The 25,667-nt window shown below is 43.7% G+C and overlaps 1 protein-coding gene across 2 annotated transcripts in view; it reads left to right on the top strand.

Moving 5' to 3' along the window:
• The window catches only part of scml4 (Scm polycomb group protein like 4), a 262,549-nt gene that overhangs the window by 28,510 nt on the left and 208,372 nt on the right, over positions 1-25,667 (top strand). For both annotated transcript variants that reach the window (XM_085997762.1, XM_085997763.1), the window contains exons 3-5: positions 4,666-4,737; positions 13,748-13,818; positions 24,158-24,392. In XM_085997762.1, coding sequence (XP_085853888.1) covers positions 4,666-4,737; positions 13,748-13,818; positions 24,158-24,392 — 378 coding nt within the window. The remainder of the gene's footprint in view (positions 1-4,665; positions 4,738-13,747; positions 13,819-24,157; positions 24,393-25,667) is intronic.

Genomic DNA, 25,667 nt, shown 5'->3' with positions numbered 1-25,667 from the left:
AAGTAGAGATGACAGAAGCGATCTGTCAATAGTGAGAGGTAATGAGGTCAGACTGGATAGAGACTTATGTAAAGACTTACAGCCAGCTGAATCTGTTGTGGAAATGCAGTGAGGAACAGTTTGTGGCTATGGGAAGATATCTCTGTAAGGTGGGAGCTTTTACTTTACATTTGAAGCTATTAACTCAACAGCTGATTCAATGGCCACTGAACTCCCACCTCAGCTTGCCAGATGTGGTCCTTGAGCAGCGTGGACCCTGTGGGCGAGCTGTCAGATGCAAAAGGTAAGCTGAAAATCATTCTTAAGTGGCTCTAAACAAGACATTCATTTCCTGAATTGGGTCACCCGCCGTTGCCTGCCAGGTCTGCTCAGCGCTGACAGACCCGACATTGGGAAAGGCGCGTGGGAGCGAGTTGAGGGACCCGCTGTCAAAATTTTCAAATTTTCCACCCCACCCACCACCAATCCTGCCTGCTGACCCCCCTGGAAAATTCCGGCCATAGAAAGCGTTGTTTAAATTTCCTGCTTGAAGTGCAAAGAGTAAAAAAACCCGCACATGATGCAAAGCTAACAAGTGAAGTGCTAAAATAAAAACAGAAAGTGCCGGAAATACTCAGCAGGTCAGGCAGCATCTGTAGAGAGAGAAACAGAGTTAACGTTTCCGGTCGATGACCCTTCATCAGAACTGAAGTGAAGTGCTAATGTTGACGGCACTGAACGTATATGCAGTGAAAGGTTGGAAACATTGATGGCATTGTACATGTATGAAAGGTTGAGAATGTTGGTGGGGCTGAAAATATATGTTGAAAGTTTGCAGATGTTGGCAACACTGAACAAATATGCAATTAAAAGTGTGGGAATGTTTACGGCAATAATATATGCATTGAAAGGTTGGGAATGTTGGCATCAGTGAACATATATGCAACGGTTAGAAATTTTGGCAGCACTGAATGAATTAGAAAAGATGGAAATGAGCAGGATTTGGGCGTAGATATTGATATTCACTGCAAGCTTTCAGTCAGTATGAAGTCATTACCAACAAGTTAATCAAATTATAAGATACATTTTGAGGGCATTTGACTATAAATTGAAAGAAGCTATTTTAAACTACATTTGGAATGTTGTGTATGCAGTTCTGGGTACTATATCTTCAAAAATGTATTGATGTGTTGCAGACGGTTCACAGAAGAACGATAATGATGATTTGGAATCTAGGGCATTGTAGGAGGAGAAACTCAGAATTGGAGTTTTATTGGAGAAAAAGGATTGAGGGACACCGGTTCTAGGTTTTTAAAATGTGGAGATGTAGATGTAAGCAGGCTATTTGAGTAAACTGTGGGAACAGAACTAGAAGACACATAATTACATTTAACGAGCCTCAAGTGAGATTAGATATTAGAAGAAAACTTTTCATATCATTCATTTATGAATGTGTGGAAAAGCTTCTCGACAAAAGCCGTCGATACTTTGTTAATTATCTCCTTCTAAGGAGTTGGATAGCTATCTGGTTGGCAATGGGATTGAAGGTTTTGAAGATAGGTATAGACAGAGATAATCAAATGCTCCACGGGACCCAATGACTGCTGTGCTGGTGGGCAGAGGTAGGGAATAATGTCTATAATCTAGCAAGCAAGGGTTGAGTTGTGCACCTGTGGAGATGGGTGAATACTCTGACCTTTTGCTTGGTTACCTTTAGAGATCAGGGAGTATTTATGTAGAAAGTCCCTTCAAGAGTTTAAGCAGATGGAGTAGAGCCCATGATTGCCCGTGAAAGGAGATGTGCGATAGGGATAATAGATTAATCATCCACGCTTCCTTATATTTTTAGTGGCAGCTTCATTAACGAGGTGACTTCTGGAACTCTGTGAACTGACCATACTATGGACATCACTGGCTCTTGCTCTGCGCCTGGGGATAAAATGGGAGAAAAAAAAGTTAAAAATGAACATTTTAACCTTATATTTATTTAGGACTGTTACACAAAAATAAAATCATACTGATTACATTAGGTGAAATGAAATGCATTCTATGGCATGTAATCATTTAACGGCGTCGGTCCCTTATAAACTCCCATGGACAGGGACTCCAGTGAGCCCTACACATAAATCCTTACCCTAAATAAAATAAATATATTGTCTGGATAAAGGGCAGACAGAGGACCCCAGCCTTGCAAATATTGTATTAGTGGCCACGAAATGTCCTTAAGCTAGGGCTTAACATGTCTTGGAATGTGAGCCTTATTCTTTATGGGAAAAGAAACGTACCTGTCAAATATATTCTCCTTTATCCTCAGTCCCCCGAAGCTGATGTCTTGTTAAGTCTCAGTACATTTCAGGACTGGGACCACATCTTGTGTTTCTTGTATTGATTTTTAAAGTCAAGCTATGACCTTTTTGGAATGAAATAGAAAAATTAACACATTTTTCCGAATTCACTTAAAAATCCATTCTTTTAACTTAATTGCTGAATGTTAAACTGTTGGACATTATTTGTGTAACATTTTTCTGCCCTATCTTCTGAGTGTGGTTGCATCACCACAGCAAGCTTGTGCTCTGCAGCTATAATGCACCCTGTTTTACACAATATTAGCTTGTGACAAATAAAGAATACGCCGGCTAATTAATAGGAAAAGTTTGTGGAATATTGAATAGTGAAGGCAAACAAACCCCAGAACAGAAGCAAAATACTGCGGAAATCTGAACTAAAAACAGAAAATGCTAGAAATACTCAGCCGGTCAGGCAGCATCTGTGGAGAGAGAAACAGAGTTAACGTTTCAGGTCGATGACCTTTCGGCAGAACTGGAAAAAGTTAGAGACGTAACAGATTTTAAGCAAGTACAGGCAGGGGGGGAGGGGAGGAAAGAACAAAGGGAAGATCTGTGATAGGGTGGAAGGCAGGAGAGATTAAATAACAAAAGGGATGATGGTGCAAGGCAAAGGGGGATGGTAGTGGGACAAGTAAAGAAACAAAAGATGGGTCTAGAGGAGGTGTAAATGGGAATAGCAGAATCATCAGCAACAGCTGCCGTCTGGAAAAAATGGGGGCAGAGGTTATGATCTGAAACTGTTGAATTCAGTGGTGAATCCGAACTTCAGGCGAGGAGCAGATACGCGGTTAAACGCAGATATCTAAAAGTTCCTGTCCGAGTTGTGCCACTCGGCCGTTAGCTTTGCAAAAACGGCATCTCGCTGTCTGCCTCGCCATTGAAATGCATTGAATGTCGTGAAGTTGCTGCATTTGCGAGGTTGACATGAACTAAACTCACCACCGAAAGTTAAGTCTTATTGCAGGTAAGCACCCTATTAACAGTGATAATTGTTAATTACTGCCAATCAACCTCTCTAACACTGACAATTAACTATTACAAGTGTGGAGTCTCATTCCTTCAGGTATTAATTGTTGGTGGAGATTTTTTAAATGCCAAATTTAAAATTTTTAACTTTTTTTCAGTCTCTCTTTTTCTCTCTCTCTTAATCCAATCTTTCTTTCCCTTTCTTTATTTCTCTTTCTGTACCTGATTTGACATTGAATTAACCCACTCTAATTTACACTTCCTTCTCAGTCACTGCGCTGTTTATTTCCCAATCCTTCAATCTGATTGGTTAAGGAGATACCCTGTTGCTTGCCCTGTTCACTCAGGCCCCAGGTGCCCAGTTTCCCTCCCTGCACGGTTATCAGCTCGCACTTTCAGCAACTTAGTGGGAAAACATGTTTTGAGCTGAAGGGTGCAGGGGTGAGTCTGACTAACGACAGGTGCCGTTAGATGCCCTGCTACAGCAGAATTTAGTCCTAGGTGGCTCAACTGCAGCCTCAGAAGAGCGCCCCCTAATGCATTGATGGGAGATATTTTCCTGTTCCAACACCAATCATTCCCATGGCCCTTTTTGTGAATGCCTGTTTAGGCCCAAATTATTGTTGGTTTTATGATGTGTCCATACCCATTAAGGACTGAGACTGAGACTACCCAAGCTCACTTCATATAGCGTGCTTAAAGCCAGCTGAAGAGATGTTTATCCTATATGTCTAGACTGGATTCGAACTCAGAAATGAAAGCTAGTGTACAATCCATTGTACCATCCATGCACAGTTATTTATAACAGACTGTTATATGTAAATATAACTTAAAATAATTAGCTTAGTTATGCACTGTGACATGTAATTGGAAATTTGATTAGATTTTTATCCCTGAATTTCCTCAGCTGCTCTGCAGTAAAAGTGCTGTAATCTGGTCGGATTGGGGTGGAAATTTGGGTGCGATTTAGTAATGCCATGTCTGACATTCCAGTCAATGGTGGGAAAGGCGTGTAGTACGCCTGGCTACAAATGTGTGGGTGCATCATTATGCCATGCAATGTAATTCCATCGTTTGCATCCTAGAAACGCTGGCCATATTTTAAAAAAAAGGGTTGTATTTTTAATCTTGGATAAATCTAGCACAGCTGGTCCACTTCTTGCCAGAGTGAATTTGCACCACACCACCCGAGACTGGTACTCCATTTGCACCACAAGTGCCCCCAATCCCAGCAGAGCGGGGGCAAGGGATATTCGGGGCCGCTTTGTAACCCTATGTCGAGATAATCCTTCAAAGAAGGTGGGCACTTGACTTTTTACTTCAATAATGTCTAAAGGTGCGTGTGTATTCACTCTTAATCTTTATTTGCCAGAGTGGAAATATGGCAAAAAGGGGAAACGGCACCGTCCTGGACGCCCAGCAAATCCTTCATCATCTTATCAAGGTAAAAGATGTTCATTTGTGATAGTAATGACTGCTCTCTCTCCCTCCCTTCCCCAAATATAAATACATAGAACTGCATACTTATGAGGTGCTAAATGTAGTTATAACAGGCACTGGTGAAATTCCAGTTCATTTCATTTCATCGCTGAAGGGTTGTACTAATAAGGACAGTGAGGAGGTGAAATTCCTCTCTGCGTTTTAGTGTGTTGGCAATAATGGAGCATATACGATTTTTTGTCTGTTCTCCCGAAGCTCCTCTGGGGAGTTTAATGCATGGACACAATGTTAATGATTTTTTTGGGCTGTCAAGGAATGGTTAAGCACCAATTAAAGGTGAACATGCAAATTTCCACATGCTTCCCTTCCAGCTGACATTGTGTTAATGAAGACTGTTATAAAGGTGATATTAAAGCAGTGGAGACAGCATAGAACTGGCACAAAACAGAACCGGAGACAGTGCATGGAACAACTTAACGCTTCAGTTCATGCCGTTGTATTGGGGCATCAGCAAAGCTCAAAAGTTCTTTTTCCGCTGTAAAGCGCTTTGGGGAATCCTGAGGTCATGAAAGGCAGACCAGCTGTCAGCGACCGTTGGGAAGCGGACAGCCCGTTGTAGGGCTGTGCCACCCCACTACAAGGACATCAGCAGTCAATCCGCACCTCAAGATTGGCACTGTCGGTGACAAAGTTACCAGTGCACTTTTCCAGTTTAGGCCTGTTCCCTAGTGTCAGACACCACCTTGTTAAATGGGGAGGACACTATACAAGTCTGCACAGGTGCTGGAAAGCCTTGCCCACCAGCAGTGCACATTGGAATTTCAGGCACACACAGCCAGCGATTTTCTGACCAGTTCATGATCAGCAATGCTCTTGCGTGAGAATCCCTTGTATGATACGAATATTCCAAGGCTTTCAATTTTAAGTTGCATGTGGCACTGTCGGCAATGATAGAAAGAAAGACTTGCATTTATATAGCGCCCTTCATGACCACAGGATGTCCCAAAGCGCTTTACAGCGAAAGATGTACTTTTGAAATGTAGTCACTGTTGTAATGTAGGAAATGTGGCAGCTAATTTGTACTCGGCAAGGTCCCACAAACAGTAATGTGATAATGACCAGATAATCTGTTTGTTTAGAGATGTTGGTTGAGGGATAAATATTGGCCAGGACACCGGGGATAACTCCCCTGCTCTTCTTGGAAATAGTGCCATGGAACCTTTTACGTCCACCTGAGAGAGCAGACGGGGCCTCGGTTTAATGTCCCATCTGAAAAACAGCACGTCCGACAGTGCAGCACTCCCTCAGCACTGGACTGGACTGTCAGGGCTTATGCTGCGAGGTTGTTTCCCCTGGCTGGAGAGTGTAGAATTAGTCTCAGGATAAGGGGTCAGCCATTTAGGGCTGAGATGAGGAGAAATTTCTTCACTCGGAGGGATGTGAATCTTTGGAATTCTCTACCCCAGTGTCAGATATCACCTTGTTGTGCAAGGAGAGAAATAGGCGGTGGGGGGGGGGGGGGGGGGGGGTCATTATATAAGTCTGCACAGAGAAACAGATGGATAGATTTTTGGGTACCAAGGGATGTGGGGATCAGGCGAGAAAGTGAAGTTGCTGTAGAAGTTCAGCCATGATCTTATTGAATGGTGGAGCAGGCTTGAGGGGCCGTATGGCCAACTCCTGGTCCTATTTCTTATGTTCTTCTTATGTTCTTACGTCAGCCTAGATTATGTGCTCAACTCTCTGGAGTGGGACTTGAACCCACTACCTTCTGGCTCAGTGGCAAGAGTGCTACCAACTGAGCTACAGCTGAGCAGATAGAGCTGTAAGATTTTTGGGGAGCTTGGAAGGGGCCAGCAGTAAGTGTACAACAGGTTTGTTGGCAGCAACACTTTGCGGCATGCAGACATGGGCCTGATAAATGGAACGGTTGCGTATGGGTTACCATGATAACGTTCCCTAAGGATGCGCCATCTTCTTCCATGTCTGTTTCCAGGCCTTGCATGTTGGGCGTGCAGCATTGAGCAGACCGTCAGTAAGTGCCAGGCAACGCTGGCCTGCTGCCCTCTGGGCACGATTCTCTGGATTAACCGAGGGGAAATGCTCCTCGCACCCAACTTGTGCCACAGCATCTCCACTTCTAATGACTGCTGCGCAGCTCTGTCATTAGCCCGTAGAGTGTTTGTTGCTGCAGCACTCATTGTGTCAGACACTGGGATTTACCTGCCTTTTTGTTTTGTGTCCCAAACAAGTTTTGGAAAGTCTGGCTGAAATTTTGCATTCAAACTATTTGCAGCCATTTTAGAAGCTAAAAAAAGTTGTGCCCAGTTGTGTGGCCACATACCGATAAGGGGCTGCAAACCTTTGAATTTACCCAGCCTATCTTGTCAGTACTCTTAAATAATTTCTCACCTCCCCTTGCCCCCCCCCCCCGCCCCCACCAAACAAGCCTTCAATATGGACTTGCTGAATAAATTTAAATAATTAAAATGCAGCAACCATTGGAAATCACATAAGGTCAGTAATTGGGCAAAACGACAGGCATGAAACAAAAGTTCACCCTTTGATTTAATCAGTCGAGTCTCATTTAACAGGAGTCTGTTCACGCTATTTTAATATTGAAAGCTTGTGGTGTGGTGGCACAGTACACAAGTGTTCCAATGTACTGCTCCACAGAATGGGTGTTCTCTACATGGTAAGTTTGCAGTCTCACATTGTCATAACAACAGCCTGCACTTGGTTTGATTCCTAGTCTGTGCTCTCAATGTGTGAGCCTAGACAGTGAGCATTGGTAATCTGTTTAATTATTGGTGGGGAGGGTGGGAGGGATCATAGCTGTCACTCAGCACCCACTAACGTGCACTTCCAATGGTGATCTGGAGTGGGAAACCTGGCCAATTTCCCCCTTACCTGACCAAGGGACATTGTGACTATTGTTAATACCCCGACTGCCATAAAACCCATCTGGTTCACTAATGTCCTTTAGGGAAGGAAATCTGCCGTCCTTACCCGGTCTGGCCTATATGTGACTCCAGACCCACAGCAATGTGGTTGACTCTTAACTGCCCTCTGAAATGGCCTAGCAAGCCACTTAGTTAGAAGGTGGCTCACCATCTTCTCGAGGGCAATTAGGGATGGGCACTAAATGCTGGCCTTGCCAGCGATGCCCACATCCCGTGAGCGAATAAAAAGAAAAATTGTTCAAGATTAAGGACAGTTCAAGGCAAGTGGCAGAATGGGGGACAAATATTCCTTGCAGCCTCAGGAAAAGTTCAAAATGCATGTCAACCTTTTGTTGGCGTTTGCTGAGACTGAAGGGGGAGCGGAATAAAAAAGTGTCAGGGAAAGGAAACCCATGGTGCAGGCAAGTGATGCAGCAGCCCAGCACCTGGCTGCTGAGGTGGAGGTGCTGCACTATGAGGAGAGTGGACCTTTTTGCCACACCATGGCATTATCCCCATAGATTGCCCAGACGGAAGTGAAGGGAAATTGGAAGCCGCAGCTCACTTTTGCTGACATTACGTGCCAGCCCAATGGTGCACATTAGTTGTAGATGTGCAAGACGTGCGGAATTACCTCTCGCCCCGTCCAACAGGTTATAGAGTTCAGACTTGAGACTTATGAGAAATGACACCAGACACACTGGTTCTGCCTTTAACCTTTTATTGTTCCTAAGACAGATTTAAAACCCCACCCACTATTCGAGCAGTTCACCAATAATGTTACAGGAAATCAGACATACAACCACCCGCCGATGATCAGTCCAACGTTGATTGTAGGTCCTCGTAAGCGAAAAGACTGGCCAGGCCCCTCCTTCCGACAGCAGCCTGATCCTCGTAGGCGAAATGACCGGCCAAACCACCTTCTTCTGACTGCAGTGCTGATATTCTTTAGCCACTGTGTTTTACACAGCTTTCCTTGCCTTTTGCAGTATATCAATCATTCAGAGATAGTGAAATGTTCCTTTAATGTTGGTCTGAGCTGTTTGAGCAGTCAAACGTTGACATTAACTCATCCTGTGTGGCTTTCCATTAATTGTCCTTATCACAGCCCAAAATTGTTCATTCACTCCTAAAGTTTACAAAAGTGGCAGAAAGCCACTTGATCAGGTTCATGAGTTACGTCGTATTCTGCATTCCAAAACGTCAAAGGTTTGACTTCTCCCCTTTAACCTCTGGAAAGTCTCCATGTCTGCAAAACTAAGGGGGTTTGTTTACCTCTGTTGTCTATCACTACCCCCTGCAGTCACAACCATGTTTCTTGCCTTATCAGTGAAAGACTGCTTGTTACATTCACCAACTTTATTTCACTTTGTAAAACCTTTTTGCCTGGCAAAGCATGTCAAGAAATATTAAAAATTAAGGGTCTGTATACACTTTCTACAGATGTTCTTGCAGCAGATGGCCCAGCTCTGAATCTGACTCTTTGCTGATCCAGTCCCACCTACATGGTAACAGTTGTCGGTAATAGTTGTTAACATATAGGTGTGTCAGGGCCTATAGAAATGATTGGTGGCAACTTGGCACAAGTAGTCAAGCTATGTTGGTTTTTGATTCCTGGCATGCCTTCTTTTCTGCAGTACCCCTTAAAGCGTGATAAACTACGATTGGAATAATACAGAAGAATGAGCCAGCATTACAGTTAGTCAGGCACTCGCGTATCGTTTTTGTCTTATTGGGTCTGCTGTCACAGCCTCCCTTGGGAACTGGGCCCCTCCACATGCACTGATCCACTGCCAAAGGGAGGTACACGGTGCCTGTGTCTGCGGGTCTGAAGATACTGACAGGTGGCACGGGCGTCCCTCCATTGCTCCTTCATTTCTCCCAAAAATTAGAGATACAGGGTGCTTCCAATGGGAAAATCCATCGTGGCACAGCGGCAGTTGCTGGGGGGAGGGGTGGCGTGGAGAGGCTGCCCCCATTGCCAATGTCGCAAAGCTAATCAGCAAGAGAGGAAAAACATTTTTTTTTTCAGAAATTATCATTTTACTGTGCTCTTTAAATTGACTTCACATTCAGCTCAACGCCTATCACCCAGACACCCATTATTCCTCAACATCCATAAGATTTAGTGCCCTGCATGAGACGAGAAAACCAAGGGTGTGGCGAGAATAAGGAACTTAAAGAAATTATTATTAGTAAAAAAACAGTACTAGCAAAATTAATGGGACTAAAAGTCGATAAATCTCAAGGACCAGATGACCTACATCCTAGGGTTTTGAAAGAGGTGGCCATTGGGATAGCAGACACATTGGTTGTCATCTTCCAAAATTCTATAGATTCTGGAACGGTTCCTGTAGATTGGAGGATAGCAAATGTAACCCCGCTATTTAAGAAAGGAGGGAGAGAGAAAACGGGGAACTACAGACCTGTTAGCCTCACATCAGTAGTTGGGAAAATGCTGGAATCTATTATAAAGGATACAATAACTGGGCACTTAGAAACTAATAGTAAGATTGGGCAGAGTCAACATGGATTTATGAATGGGAAGTCCTGTTTGACAAACCTATTGGAATTCTTTGAGGATGTAACTAGTGGAGTAGACAAAGGGGAACCGGTAGATGTGATGTATTTGGATTTTCAGAAGGCCTTCGATAAGATCCCACACAAGAGGTTGGTGAACAAAATTAGGGTACATGGAATTGGGGGTAATATATTAGCATAGATTGAGAATTGGTTAACAGACAGAAAACAAAGAGTAGGGATAAACGGGTCTTTTTCAGGATGGCAGGCTGTGACTAGTGGGGTACCGCAAGGATCGGTGCTTCGGCCCCAGCTATTCACAATCTATATCAATGATTTGGATGAGGGGACTAAATGTAACATTTCCAAATTTGCTGATGACACAAAGCTAGGTGGCAGTGGCAGTTGCGAAGAGGATGTGAAGAGGCTTCAAGGGGATCTCGACAGGCTCCGTGAGTGGGTGAGAACATGATAGATGGATTATAATGTGGATAAATGTGAAGTTATCCACTTTGGTAGAAAAAACAGAAAGGCAGAGTATTTCCTAAATGGTGAAAGATTGGGGAATGCAGATGCTCCTGGGTGTCCTTGTACGTGAGTTACTGAAAGTGAATGTGCAGGTGCAGCAAGCCATTAGGAAGGCAAATGGTATGTTGGTCTTCATTACAAGAGGATTTGAGTACAGGAGTAAAGAAGTCTTACTCCAATTATATAGGGCCTTGGTGAGACCATACCTGGAGTACTGTGTACAATTTTGGTCTCCTTACCTAAGGAAGGATATACTTGCCATAGAGGGAGTGCAACGAAGGTTCACAAGATTGAATCCTGGGATGGTGGGACTGTCGTATGAGAAGAGATTGAGTAAACTAGGCTTGTATTCTCTTGAATTCAGAAGAATGAGAGGGGATCTCATTGAAGCATAAAAACTTATTACAGGGCTTGATAGGGTGGATGATGGGAGAATGTTTCCCTTGGCTGGGAAGTCTAGAACCAGGGGCCACAGCCTCAGGATAAAGGGTAGGCCATTCAGGACTGAGATGAGAAGAAATTTCTTCACACAGAGGGTGGTGAATCTTTGAAATTCTTTACCCCAGAGGGCTGTGGAGGCTCAGTCATTGGATATATTCAAAGCAGAAGTCGATAGATTTCTGACTAGTAAGGGCATCAAGGGATATGGCGATAAGGCCGGTGAATGGAATTGAGGCAGCAGATCAGCCATGATCTCATTGAATGGCGGAGCAGGCTTGAAGGGCCGAATGGCCTACTCCTGCTCCTAGTTCTTATGCACAAACACCGGGAAATTGTGTGCAGGATGTCTCTCCCTCATTTACGCCACCCCCACCCCCCAATTCAAATACAAAACCCCTGCGTGTTTCAGACTGGCGCATCCTCCCCTCGTTTTCCACCCTGCCCCCCTAACCCCCCCCCCCCCCCCCCCCAACCTCCTGGACATACTGCTGAAAATACTGGAGATCCAATTACCTCCTCCCACTTTCCCAAACAGATTCATTCAACTTGTGGCTGTAAATCGGGTGACCCTGATTGTAAAATCTACCCCGCTGCGTTTTCTGTCTCTTAATAGGGTGACGGATGGAAATCTAATCTAATCTGAACAAGCTGTAACTTTCCAGTGTGACGCTAATATATTAGTAATGCACGATGCTGAGTGCACCATTTAATCAGGAACTTGTAACATTTTTACGAGCGAATAATGTGCCAGAATATTTAATTAATCATTTAATTAATCAGTAGGCCATTTGATTAGAACAGTTGGTGGACTTCCTCCTTTCAATCTTATGACTTTCAGAGGTGATATCCTGAGTGCTGCCTTTTACTGCACTGTAATATGTAATAGGACATAATGGAGTTAGTATTGTGTACTTACGTTCAGTATCCGGCTGCTCATTTGATCACTGTTAGAAGTACCATCTCACGTAAGAAACAGCAATTCATACCAGTTAAATCAATTGAGATCCTTTTATCAACCTTTCTGAAATATTATTGCCAGCACTTACCCCTAAGGTTAATTCTAGGCTTTGTGTGGCTGGATGTAAACATCTTAATCAATCTTTGATTGATTTATTAAATTGAATTCCATCTGTCTCTTGCTTTTCACCAATCATGAAGAGAAATTAAATAATAATGCAACCGATATTGGTCAGGACGTCTGCGAGAATCTGTGTTTAGATACTGATGTACGTACCTTACCAGGTACAGTAGGGTAGTGGTTCTGTTACTGGACCAATAATCCAGAGAACAAGATCCCACCAGGGGCAGTTTGAGAATTTCAATTCAGTTTCAAAATAAATAAATAAATCTGGGAAATAAAAAGCTCATTATCAGTAAAAGTAACCAGGAAGCTGTTGGATTGTCACTAAGGTCCTTTTGGGAGGGAAACCTTAACTGGCCTGACCTATATGTGACTCCAGTCCCACACCAAAGTGGTTAACTCTTAACTGTCAGGACAACTGGGGATGGGCAATAAATGCTGGCCTTGTGAGCAACGCCCATGTCCAGAGAATGTATAAAGAAAAATCTGTGGTCAGACTACAGCCGCCCTTCACATTCTCTAGTTTAAAGGGACAATGTCTCTGGATTCGGGAGTTTCTGAGCAGTCCGAGTTCCCAGGACTGTAAAGTCAGGTGCCAAGCCGCTGTGATGGTGCAAAACTTTTTAATGTATATTTCATATTTTTATCTTGAGCTTTATCTGAGGAAGGATGTTCTTGCCATGGAGGGAGTGCAGCGAAGATTCACCAGACTGATACCTGGGATGGCAGGAATGACATATGAAGAGAGATTGGGTTGATTAGGCTTATATTCGCTAGAGTTTAGAAGAATGAGAGGGGATCTCATTGAAACTTATAAAATTCTAACAGGACTAGATGCAGGAAGGATGTTCCCGATGGTGGGGGAGTCCAGAACCAGGGGTCACAGTCCAAGGATAAGGGGTAAGCCATTTAGGACTGAGATGAGGAATTTCTTCATCCAGAGAGTGGTGAACCTGTGGAATTCTCTACCACAGAAGGCAGTTGAGGCCAACTTATTAAATATATTCAAGAAGGAGTTAGATATATTTCTTAAGGCTAAAGGGATCAAGGGATATGGGGAGAAAGCAGGGACAGGGTACTGAGTTTGGATGATCAGCCATGATCTCATTAAATGGCGGAACAGGCTCGAGGAGCCGAATGGCCTACTCCTGCTCCTACCTTCTATGTTTCCATGTTTATCAGAGCCCCCAAAAAAAATGTTCATCATGTGATTGGCAATACTGTACATTGGTGGCATCATGTCAGCGATAGAGCACATCACTGCGCGCTCGTTTATGTATCGGCGTGCTGTAAAGTGAGTGAAATAGAGCGATTTCATACCATCAAAAATAAAAGAAATTAGATAGATGCCTTGGGTTACCACTCCTTTCAAATGTCACGCATACAGTGGATATGTGCAGCCGCTTTTGAATCTGTCTTTTGTATTTTCTGTGCCTTGTGTCTCTAACATCACTCATTCTAAAACTGACAACTTTCAGATCTAAGGCTTCTATTTCTCGCAGGTAGTTTTAACTGGGACGAATATCTGAAGGCTACAGATTCCAGTATGGCGCCACCTTGCTGCTTCAAGCAGGTAAAATAGAACAACTATCCTGCATGTTTCTGACCAGTTTAGCCCCTTCAGTTGGTGACTATAGCAATAAAAATCAAGAGAAATTCAGAGACTAGAGTTTTAGATTTGGTTAAATAGGTATCATCTGATTCTTCTCAAATACAATGATCAAATGTACTTCTGAGAAGCAAATGAATAGTTGTACAGGGAAGATGAAAGACGGAAAGAACTAACATTTATAAAACACCTTTCATGACCTCGGAACCTCCCAAAGTGGTTTACAGCCAATGAAGTACTTTTGAAGTGTAGTCCCGTTGTAATGTTTGGAAACATGGCAGCCAATTTGTGCACAGCAAGATCCCACAAGCAGCAATGAAATAAATGACCGGATAGGTATCAGTAGAGCTTTGGAGTCCCAATTAGATAATTTACATAGAATTAGATGGAATTTACCACACAGAAACAGGCCATTCGGCCCAACCGGTCCACACGGTGTTTATGCTAAGCAAGAATCTCCTCCCACCCCTCTTCATCTAACCCTATCAGCATAACCTTCTATTCCTCTCATCCTCATGTGTCTATCTATGATTTCCCATAGATAAGGATAAAAGGGAAAATGTTTGTTATTTTATAGGTGGCATGGCAGTACAGTGTGTTGACATTCCAACATGACATGCTATGGAGTGGTAGCATATAGATAGTCTGTACTCACTATGGGCTCCCAATCTCGTGGTGAGGCACAGAACAGGGGGCAGGTGTTTCTCCACAGGGGTGGAAAGAAAATCAGAGGATTACTTACCTCAGACCACCCTCTCGCACTTCCGAGCGTGCGTACATAAGGAAAGACGGATCGGAATAGCCAATGAAGTACTTTTGAAGTGTCGTCACTGGTCCATCGAGCCTGTCCCAAGCGGGCTCGACCCACAAAAGGATCCCGGCGCCCAGTGTTCCCTCCAACATTAGTCATGCAATCTCCTGGGAGAGGTAATAAACAGATTAAAAAACCCTAAACGAATTCAGGGGGGGGGGGGGGAAATCGGGGATGTTCCTCTCCAACCGCTTAAGGCAATCAGAACAAGTTCAGGAGATCACGGTGACCATGAGGTGCATACCCGACATCCCGTCTACCTTTTGTGTGCCACAGCAAGGAACGTGTCCAGCTCCTTTCTGAACTGTTGCAGCAAACTCGCCACACGAGCTGGTAACTTGACACAAGTGTTGGTAACCCTTTGTCTAAAGAAACCTTTTGTGAGAAAGTTAAATTTAGTAAGTTATTAATTTTGTGAGCAACTAACTGAATTATAAATGTTGGTGAAATAATATGTTGGGATGATCCAATAATTCTCCGGGTGGGTAGTTTAATGGTGGTGGCTTATTAAAGCGGTGGTCATTTCTCTTCTGACGTGGAGTCAGAAATTTGCAAGCGCCCCTCAATTTGCAAACTTCCCTCAGCCAACGGTAATTAAACTCTAATTGACCTTAGGCTTGTGCTTATTTACAGCAATTAGACTTTATTACCTTACAGAAACAGGCCAGATCAATGCAGCTACACCTCAGCAGCAGGATAATGCGCTGTGTGTTGCATGATATAATGCTCTTGTTGTTATAAAACAGCGCCCTGGAATGACCAGAGGATGGTCACAACCATCTCAACCAAGATATTGGCTGCACCCGGCATCCTGTACTCAATAAAGAAGCAGTAGTAGTTGGGCAGTGATGCGCTATCAATTACTCATAAAAGACTGAGAGTTAAGAGAGTAACTAAAGGCTTTTATTAACAAAAGAATGAAGGTCTGCCTCGAGTGGTCGACCGGTCCAGAATACAAAGGGGCTGGGGAGCAGTCACCTTTATACTAGGACTTGTGGAAGGAGTCAGCCGAGGCATGTCCAGGCATGTACACAGTGGAATACAAACAGTGGTTTACCACAGGCAGAGCGAGGCAAAGCTGACTGCTGCCATCGTGATGGGTGCTTAAATTAAACAGAGGCAACGTGACAGGGTGAGGGGAAGAAACAAAGTGGTGACAGAGGAGGTAAAAATTTTTTTTTAATGTATAATGAAAAGATTGACTTTTACCCCGAGAGTGGTAAGAATGTGGAACTGGCTACCACAGGGAGTAGTTGAGGCAAATACCATAGATGCATTTAAGGGGAAGCGAAATAAACACATGAGGGAGAAAGGAATAGAAGGTTATACAGATAGTGTTAGATGAAGTAGGGTGGGAGGAGGCTTGTGTGCAGCAGAAACACTGGACTGGACCAGTTGAGCCGAGTGGCCGGTTTCTGTGCTGTAGACTCTGTGCAACAATATGTAATGGAGAGTCAGCTGGGTGAGGTGTAGACTGGGTTTATGTGCAGAGTGAGTGGGAACTCAAAGTGTGAGTGTCTGCAAACTGAGCTTGAACGGAACAAGTCGGGACATTCGATCAGCGTGCAGGGATACAATTGCTAAATTACACCACACACACACAAAACAACAGGAGAACAAGACTGCAGTGCTATCTCTTTCGTACAATAACTCGGGTTTTATTTAAATTCTCTTTTATTTTTTCTTATTGATTTGTAATTTGTTTCCAAAGTCTGCAATAGAAATGAATGTGGTGGGCGTTACTTGTAAAACAAAATTGTATTTGGGACGTACAATTTTGATTTTCGGTATCAGTTAATCTGTGTCGGGGAGAGGTAAATTGTAGTGGCATGTACATTATTTGCCAAGATTTTGAATCAATTTCAGATTTATAGTGGTAGTAATAGTTTGAATGAATTGCAAAATTGTAAGTGTCTCTGAAAAGTAATAGCTAAAATCCAGGACTAGATCCTAATATTTTATAAGAACATTCAATGATAGGAGAAGGTCGTTTGGCTCATTGAGCATTATAGTTATAGCTGAGTAGGGATGTGCACCTGTAGGATATGCATTAGGTGGAGTTGCTTCCCTTTGTGTGCATCAGTGCAATTGTAGCTGATTAGACCAGCAAGGTGGGTGCCCGGGTCTAGTTTGTGGTGGAAGAATTTCACTTCTGTAGCATCAATTCAAGGCCAGAGAGCTTCATAGAATTGGTGAGGATCCTGTGTGGTTCCAGATTACGGGTCTTTTACTGCAATTAGAAAGCCGTGGGTTCAAGTCCCGCTCCAGAGACTTGAGCACAAAATCTAAGCTAACACACCAGTGCAGTACTGAGGCAGTGCTGCACTGTTGGAGGTGCCGTTTCTGGGTGAGGTGTTAAAACATTTGCCTCCTCAGGTGGATGTAAAAGATACCATGGCACCATTTCGAAGAAGAGCAGGGGATTTATCCCGTGTCCTGGCCAGTATTTATCCCTCAATCAACTTCAATAAAATAGAGATATCTGGTCATTATCACATTGCTGTTTATGGGACCTTGCTGTGCGCAAATTGGCTGCCGCATTACCTACATCACAGCAGCGACTACACTTCAAAAGTACTTTATTGGCTGTAAAGCGCTTTGGTACGTCCTTTTATATAGGCGCTATATAAATGCAAGTTCTTTCTTTATATCATATCAGCTGTGATATTTGGAAGTCTAGAGTCAGGTGTCAGCCTCTGAGAATGGGGAGTAAAGATGAAGGACAGCTCCATTTCCTATTGCGTGGCCTGGGGGAATTCTGATGTGTCCACGGAGGTGTAAAGATGCCTCGAGGGTCCGCTGGTTTCCTGCCGTAGCTCCGACGGATGACCAGCGTAACCCTCATGAAAACGGCAGAGACCCGGTGGCTCCAGAACCTCCGTCTGCCCCTCGCATGGCAAATGTCGTTTGGGGGACGGAACCGGGAGCGAGGATTCCCTACGCTTGGACTTCCTGCTCCTTAGGGGGACCTGAGGGATTAGTGTGTGCTGAGTGAGTGCAGGTGTGCTGACCTCCACAAGGGCGCCCATGGGCTCCATTAGTGGGGTCCAGGCCTTGCAAGCAGCCTGAATTCCCCCACCCCCCAAAGCAAAAGGCAGATTGAAAATATATTTTTGCAGATCGACTAGCGTTGAAGTCAATAGAAAAGAATGGAAAAGAAAATCGGGCAGAGGGTGAAATGGGTCGCCGATCCGCTCACGCCCAATTTGTGTTATCGCCCAAAAGTCACTTCCCCTCCCATGCCAATTATTTATGGGCTCTGGAGGCCAGATGGTCTTGCCCTTTAACATACTGGAGGGGAGTATTTGCAATGCTGCATCTACAATATATGTGTGCACGTATATATATATTTTTAAAGATATTTATATAATATTTTTAAATTTGTGTTTTTATATAAAATACACACACACACTCATTGTAGATGCAGCATTGCAAACGCTCCCCTCCAGTATGCTAAAGGGCGAGACAAATTACCAGCAAAAAAAAATTATGTTGTCACTTAGGCTTTCTTTCCCTCCCCATTCTTGCGAATCTTGTGCCTGTGCATTCTGTTTTACAATTGCACAATCTGAAGTCTGGCTGCAAGTGCTTTGCTCCCAATCGGTTGGGGTTGATAGTATGCTCTGTAATAATATTAGCCTAATTTATGAGTGAAGCAATGCTAACCAATAGTGAAAATAAATGGGCAACATACAGTCCTGTAGCTGTTGCTAGAGAAAGTTGCCTGAAAGAAAAGTCTTACCCAGTAAATCTCATCGTATTTTCAGTCTCCTCTGGCTATCTCGTCTCCAGAACAGTAATGATTTATATAATATAACATTATATTGATTCATGATTTCAATCTGCAAACACAGCAATGTGCAGTGAGCATTTATTTATATTTATTTAGTCTCATTTAGATTTTTATTGACATGTTGGTACCACGCGACTGGGCTGGTTGCATGTTATTTATGGAAAACTCCAATTTAATTGCTTCAAAGCGCATTTCTTACAGGAGCTGTGGGAATACAGTGCTGTGTAGCTAAGGGCTATAGTTACATGCCTCGCATATTGTAAAGGAGGTCATTCTTTAGTTCACATTCTAAAGATCTCGATCTATAGGGTAAATTTTCTGGTCCTAACTCCTGGTGAGGAACTGCTCCCGATGAAACCACATATTGGGAAATTCAACACGTGCTGCTGTGATTTATCGTGCATTCATATTAATGGATGAAAAATCACAGGCTGTTCAGGCACCATTTCCCAATGCGTGCTCCCAGTGGGTGCAGTTGTGTGCCAGGGGTGGAAAATTTACCCTTCCGTTTTTCCCATGGTCTGAACTGTCACACAAAAGATGCAGTGCCTAAACTGGTGAGGAAAAGCTGCATTATTATTGCCTAAGGTTGATTTTTTCGTGTTCATCAAGCGCTGATAACGTCAAGAATGAAATAATTGAAAGAAAAAAAATAAGTCGTCGGATCGTTGCTCGTTAATGTTGGAAATGTGCTTGTTGAATCGTTTCGCATAGAAACGGTTGGTGCTCAATTCAGTTCGAAGAAGGTGATGCCTTCATCTGCTGACATTCATTTCCTCCCACAGATTGCTCTTTGTGTAAAGTTAAAGAAAATTCTTTTTACTAAACTGTCATTGAAATAAAAGGGTTAACGCCAATATTAAAACAGTGGAATGGAATGCCATATGAGTGAGTCTCGTGTTTGTAAACCAGATAATTCCACATCAAGAAATATCATTACGTTGCTCGACTATGATATAATTTGACGTGCATATAGCAGTTCCCTTCCCAAAATGGGGGCAATTTCACTCTAATAAATTCTCCAATTTGTTTTTAAGTAATTGTATTCCACATCCGTGCCTCCCCCTTTTGCGGGGGGTGGGGTGGTGGGGGGGGGGAGGGGATGTGGAATCCTACTCGATTATGCCAACAATAATTTCTAGCCTTTCATGCCCATGCCAGAACAAGGGTGCTCAAGGCCCTGATGCTTGGGTTACTCAGACAGGGACTTGCCATATTACCCTGTAAAAGTTGTTGCACTGTGTTGCATACACAGCACTATCTCAACTAGCAGAGGCCTAGCAGGCAGGAGAGTGGCTAGCTGGAAAAAAAACGTACCAAAGATCCAGCAGCAGAAAATCAGACAGGGCATTTGCTCCTGAGTGTGTCTTCCCAGTGTCCTGGCCACCACCTGTGACTCATGCACTGATGGTTATGGTGAAAGATTGGGGAGTGCAGATGCTCAAAGGGACCTGGGTATCCTTGTACATGAGTCACTGAAAGTGAATGTGCAGGTGCAGCAAGCCATTAGGAAGGCAAATGGTATGCTGGCCTTCATTATAAGAGGATTTGAGTACAGGTGTAAAGAAGTCTTACTCCAATTATATAGGGCCTTGGTGAGACCACACCTGGAGTACTGTGTACAATTTTGGTCTCCTTACCTAAGGAAGGATATACTTGCCATAGAGGGAGTGCAACGAAGGTTCACAAGATTGATTCCTGGGATGGCGGGACTGTCGTATGAGAAGAGATTGAGTAAACTAGGCCTGTATTCTCTTGAATTCAGAAGAATGAGAGGGGATCTCATTGAAGCATACAAAATTATTACAGGGCTTGATGGGGTGGATGCTGGGAGAATGTTTCCCTTGGCTGGGAAGTCTAGAACCAGGGACCATAACCTCAGGATAAAGGGTAGGCCATTCAGGACTGAGATGAGAAGAAATTTCTTCACACAGAGGGTGGTGAATCTTTGGAATTCTCTACCCCAGAGGGCTGTGGAGGCTCAGTCATTGGGTATATTCAAAACAGAAGTCGATAGATTTCTGACTACTAAAGGCATCAAGGGATATGGCGATAGGGCCGGTGAATGCAGTTGAGGCAGAAGATCAGCCATGATCTCATTGAATGGCAGAGCAGAATAAAAGGGCTGAATGGCCTACTCTTTATGTATGGTGCCATTTGCTCTGATGTATAAGAGGTGCCCAATATTGCGGGACCAATATTTTTCCTCAGACGCTAGGCTTTCACTGATGTCTTTTCATCAGTTCCTGGAGCTCCTCTGCTTGGGTCACTGCGGGTGTTCTGCTTTTGCAGGTACCCTTAAAGCCGTTTGTGTAGGACCAGGATTTGGCACAGAGCTTGTGCCAAAATCCTTTGTCACTCCACTGCTCCTGCGCTTGCACGCTCAGGCTGCTGTTGAAGGGGTTCTCTGTTAGATCACACTTTGCATTAGTCAACCACCCATGTCACCCTTTGTCAAATCACAATCCTGAACCCTACGCGGGATCGGAAAGAGAAACCCTACGTGGGATTTGCAAGATTGAATCCTGGGCTCTCAATAGTCATCTGGAATTGCAAACCATAAGTGGACCCTGTTGTTGTGCGCCACCTTTTTCTGCCAAAGTGACACGAAAAGGATCTTTTCAGCAAAACCTCTAATATTGAATTTGCTTTCCTGTATTGTCAGGCGCAATAAAAATATTAATGAGACCTTTTCTTTACAAAAAAAATCACTTTCATTGTGATATCTTTAATCAATTATATCTGCGCCAGTACAGGGGTAAATATGGCTTTCAATATCTTAAACTATCAGATTGAAAAATGTGAATGTAGTGCTCAGTAATCCACAGCCAGGCACCCTGGACCCATGTACGCTCTTAGCTAATCACAGAGTGCCATAGATAATGGCCATGCATTAATTTACAGCCTAACTATCCTACTGTTCCTGTTGACACTAGAAATATGACAATGAGGTGAGCAGAAAGTCCCCAAGAGGGATGTATAGATGGAGAATAAAATTATTGAAAAATAGGAGATTTTATTAAGGGAAAATGCCACCATTATGAGAAGGAACGTACAATATGTTCTGTAATGATACCATATTCAAGCAATGTGATGACACTTCTTCATGTGAATTATGTTAACATGGTGTTTGTTTACAAAACGGTGGGAATTTTTTTCCATATAACTATTCAATGGAGTTGATGCCTTCTTACAGGAGGAAATATTTATTTAAATGTAAATCCTTACAATGTTGAATTTCCTTTATAAACTAATGCCGACAACATAGCAAAGTAATTCTTATTTAACTTTACACACGGAGTACATATAGCTCAGTGCATACGTCACAAAATAACTTATTTAACAAACATATCCATTCCTCCCCGTCAATTCCATGAAATGTGAAGGGTTTCTGGTACAGAATATGATTCATTCTCTTGGTAGTTCTTATGTGGATTGTGTGAGTGTGTGTGTCTGTGTGTTTGAGAGGTGGGGGTAAGTACTTTCAGTACAAGGAATTCCCACTCTTCCAATCTAAGTAATGCTTAAAAATACTTTCAAACTTTCTGATAGGCCTGATTTTATTGCTAAGTTTTATACCCTCTGGAGATTACCTGTCCACCATTTTAAGTGTTTGCAAGTCACTTCTCCGAAGGGAAGAAAAAGATGAACACTAAAGATCTCATTTCACTATTTAAGGTAAACAGGGTGTCTCTTGGCATCCTGACCATCATCCCTCTCTACACCAACACCACAATTTATGTCATTGCTGTTTGTGGGTGTTGCTTGCTGCTACGTTGCCTGCATAACAACAGTCATTGCACTCCTAAAGCTTTTCATAAGAATATACAGCACAGAAACAGGCCATTCGGCCCAGCCAGTCCATGCTGGCATTTATGCTCCACTCGAGCCTCCTCCCATCCTTCCTCATCTAACTCTTATCATGGCTTAACCCTCTATTCCCTTCTCCCACATATGCTTATCTAGCCTCCCCTTAAATGCATCTATACTATTCATCTCACCTACTCCCTGTGGTAGCGAGTTCCTCATTCTCAATCTGAGTGAAGAGGTTTCTTCTGAATTCCCTATTTGATTTCTGGGTGACTAGCTTATATCGATGCCCTCTAGTTTTGCTCTTCCTCACAAGTGGAAACACTCTCTATGGGCTCGAATTTCCAAGCCCCGTGGAGGCGGGTTTTGAGGCGGGAGTGGGGGGAAAATTGCAGAATTGGGGGGGGGGGCACGAACCCTTCCCGCCCCCAACCCGCCTCCATGCCCGTTTCCCAGGAGGCGGGTACCCGACCTGTGCTGGGAGCCGCCTCCCCGAGGCGGGAAGGGGATTAGTGCCAATTAACTGCCTGTTAACAGGCAGTTTTTGGCCTAATCCCTATTTTTAGCCCTGAAGTGTGGGCTGCCCGACGGCTCCAAACCACGCCAAGTTAGCGAGGCAGACCGTCGGGCTAAAGGGCATGGAGGGGTCGAGATGTCCGGTGTTCAGTTGAGTGATGGGTGCAGAGGTAAGTGTAAAGTGTTTAAATAAGTTTTACTTACCTTTACTTACTAATGCAGGCTTCCTTCCTTCAGGTCTCGGGAGTCCTTCATCTCACCGGCGCAGAAAGCAGAATGGCCGCGAGCTGTCAAAAGTTGCAGCATTCTGCTTTCTGTTCTGGAGAGCTTTCTAACTGAGTCTGTGGAGAAGGACTCAAGTTAGAAGTCAGATTGTCAGTGTTTGACAGCTTCACAGAGCTGTCAAACGCTGATATTTCATTTGTCAAAAGCTCTTGACAGATGAAATGTCAATCTGTGACATCACCTGTAACCGGGTGTCCCTTAATTGGCCTGCTGAGCCCGTTGGGCGGGCTTAACAAGGTCAATCAAGGGAAAATCACATGGGTTGGCCACAAATCGATGGAGGCGGGACTACAACCCAAAAAGTGGGAGTCCCGCCTCCATCACGTCCCCATTGACAAAATCCAGCCCTATGTGTCTAATCTATCAAAAACTTTCATAATTTTAAAGACCTCTCTTTGGTCACCTCCTCAGCCTTCTCTTTTCAAGTGAAAAGAGACCCAACCTGTTCATCCTTTGCTGATAGTTATAATAGTTATGGGGGTTTCTGTACATACGGAATCTCCATAAGCATGAATGGGGATCCCCCTTCTTTCATTCGTTGGGCCGGCCCACGTGATCCCAGGGGCGTTTGCGAATTGCATGCGTCCCTGAGATACGTGGGCCTCTTCCCGCGGATACCCGGAGAGGCCCAGGAGCGCGAGTCTCCGTACCTCCCGGACCACCAGGTACGCAGGCATTTTATTTGCGGATTGGAGGCATTTCCCCGCAGGCAGCCTCTGACCACAAATTCAGGGCCAATGTCATTAGTTTCTATTCAATTCAAGCATTTCTTTTTCTAATTGGGAAGATGAGCCAAAACATTTTTTTTGCACCTTTCAACATATTGTTTGGAACAGCAGAGAGAGAGAGGCCTGGGAATAAGTCAACAGACTTTCCTGATGGTTAAGGTAGGTTGTGGAGCAAGGGAATCCAAGGTTACAAAAACAGTGGGGACGTGAACAGAGAAAGGTGCGAAATACATGAAAGGAGTGTTGAGAGTTAACCTTAACTCTCTTGAGCAACTTATCTTTAAAAAGGGACTGCTTAATCATTTGTTGCTCTCTTTCTTTTGAGTTATTTTCACAGTATGCTCCTGTTGTTGGTTTCAGTCTTGTGTACAACTCATCAATGACTTTAAGATCGGAATGAAACTCGAAGCGAAGGACCCTAGAAATTCCACGTCAACGTGCATTGCCAGTGTTGTGGGCGTCACTGGGGTGAGGCTGCGGTTACGGCTGGATGGAAGTGACAATAAAAATGACTTCTGGAGAATGGTGGATTCGTCCGACATTCAAACAATTGGAAGCTGCGAACGGAGTGGTGAAATGTTGCAACCTCCCTTAGGTAGGAAGACTGAACTGGGGTCGAGGCTCATTGGCGCTAGGCTATTCACTTTCTGCTGCCACTTACTTTATGCAAAATAACCATGCTCTGGGGTAATTTGCAGACACCTACTGCTCTGAGTTGACCACACAAAACATTAGGTGGATCATTTAGACTTTGTGCAATAGTGTAAAATGGGCATGATAGTGAATTGGTAGCCTGCTTTACATCTCCCCCGATTTTTATTTCCCCCGACTTCAATAAAAATCAAAATGGGGGAGAGATGTAAAACGGGCTGCCGATTCGCTATCGCTCATTTTATACTCGCACAAAGTCAAAAATTACCCGCTGAGGGATGCGTAAGCACCTGACGTTCGTCTCCTGATCTTATTTTGAACTCTTTACCTTTCTCCTGGCCTCAATTTTCTCTGTTATTTTCAGCACTGACTCTCACTGGTGTATAATTCCGCAGGTGCCAATTATTCTGGCACTGCGCCCAAGTGGAAATTCTTTATGCGCAAGTCTAGACCAGGGGCATTCACTTCAGGCCGATTGTGGTCTGATGAACCTCTGATCCAGCTATCATCTGATTCAAGCAAACCACGCTTTCCCCCTCTGCATTATATTCTTGCTGAGGTTTGCAATTTCTGTTTGTATACAAAGAAAAATGGCAAGATGATTAAACTGCTGGTGATTATTTACATGCAGTTAATTGGATTTATTGTTAATTAGATGTTTAGCCAATTCATCCTATTGTGCCCTTTTATGCTGTTTCAGCCATTGCTCCAGATGTAAAATCCCATGCATGATATCGCTACGTGTGTGACATTCTGTGCCTGCCATTACCCCAGCTATGAAACTTGTTGCCTGTCATTGCTCCAGGCACACAACATTCAATATATACCTGCATTCCATAGTGTGATGAATGATGTAGTTCCTAGCCTAATGGGCTGAAACATTGGTCTGGATTTTGCGGTCAGTGGGGAAGGAACGGCACTTGCCGTTCACTACGCTGACAGCTGCCCACAGAGTTTTCACAGGCTTTTGAGCGTAGACTTGCTGTCATCGGGCGTCTGATCCAGCGCGGCGCCCTCTACAGGGGATCTGTGGCATCTGTGAACAGGACAAGAAACAGCGAGGCTCTTCAACCAATCAGACTGAAGAATCCTCACTGAGGCACACAGAATCTAAACCAGGAATTATAAATTAGATTTAAATCACATAGAATCAAAATAAAAATTGGAAAAGAAAGATGAGATTAAGAGAGAGAGATATAAAAGAGACAGACAGAAAAAG

This window comes from Somniosus microcephalus, chromosome 9 (assembly GCF_052327205.1).
Source record: "Somniosus microcephalus isolate GS21.2 chromosome 9, FLI_Smic_1.0, whole genome shotgun sequence".
Lineage (NCBI taxonomy): Eukaryota > Metazoa > Chordata > Chondrichthyes > Squaliformes > Somniosidae > Somniosus > Somniosus microcephalus.
This window is presented reverse-complemented; position numbering and strand designations above follow the sequence as displayed.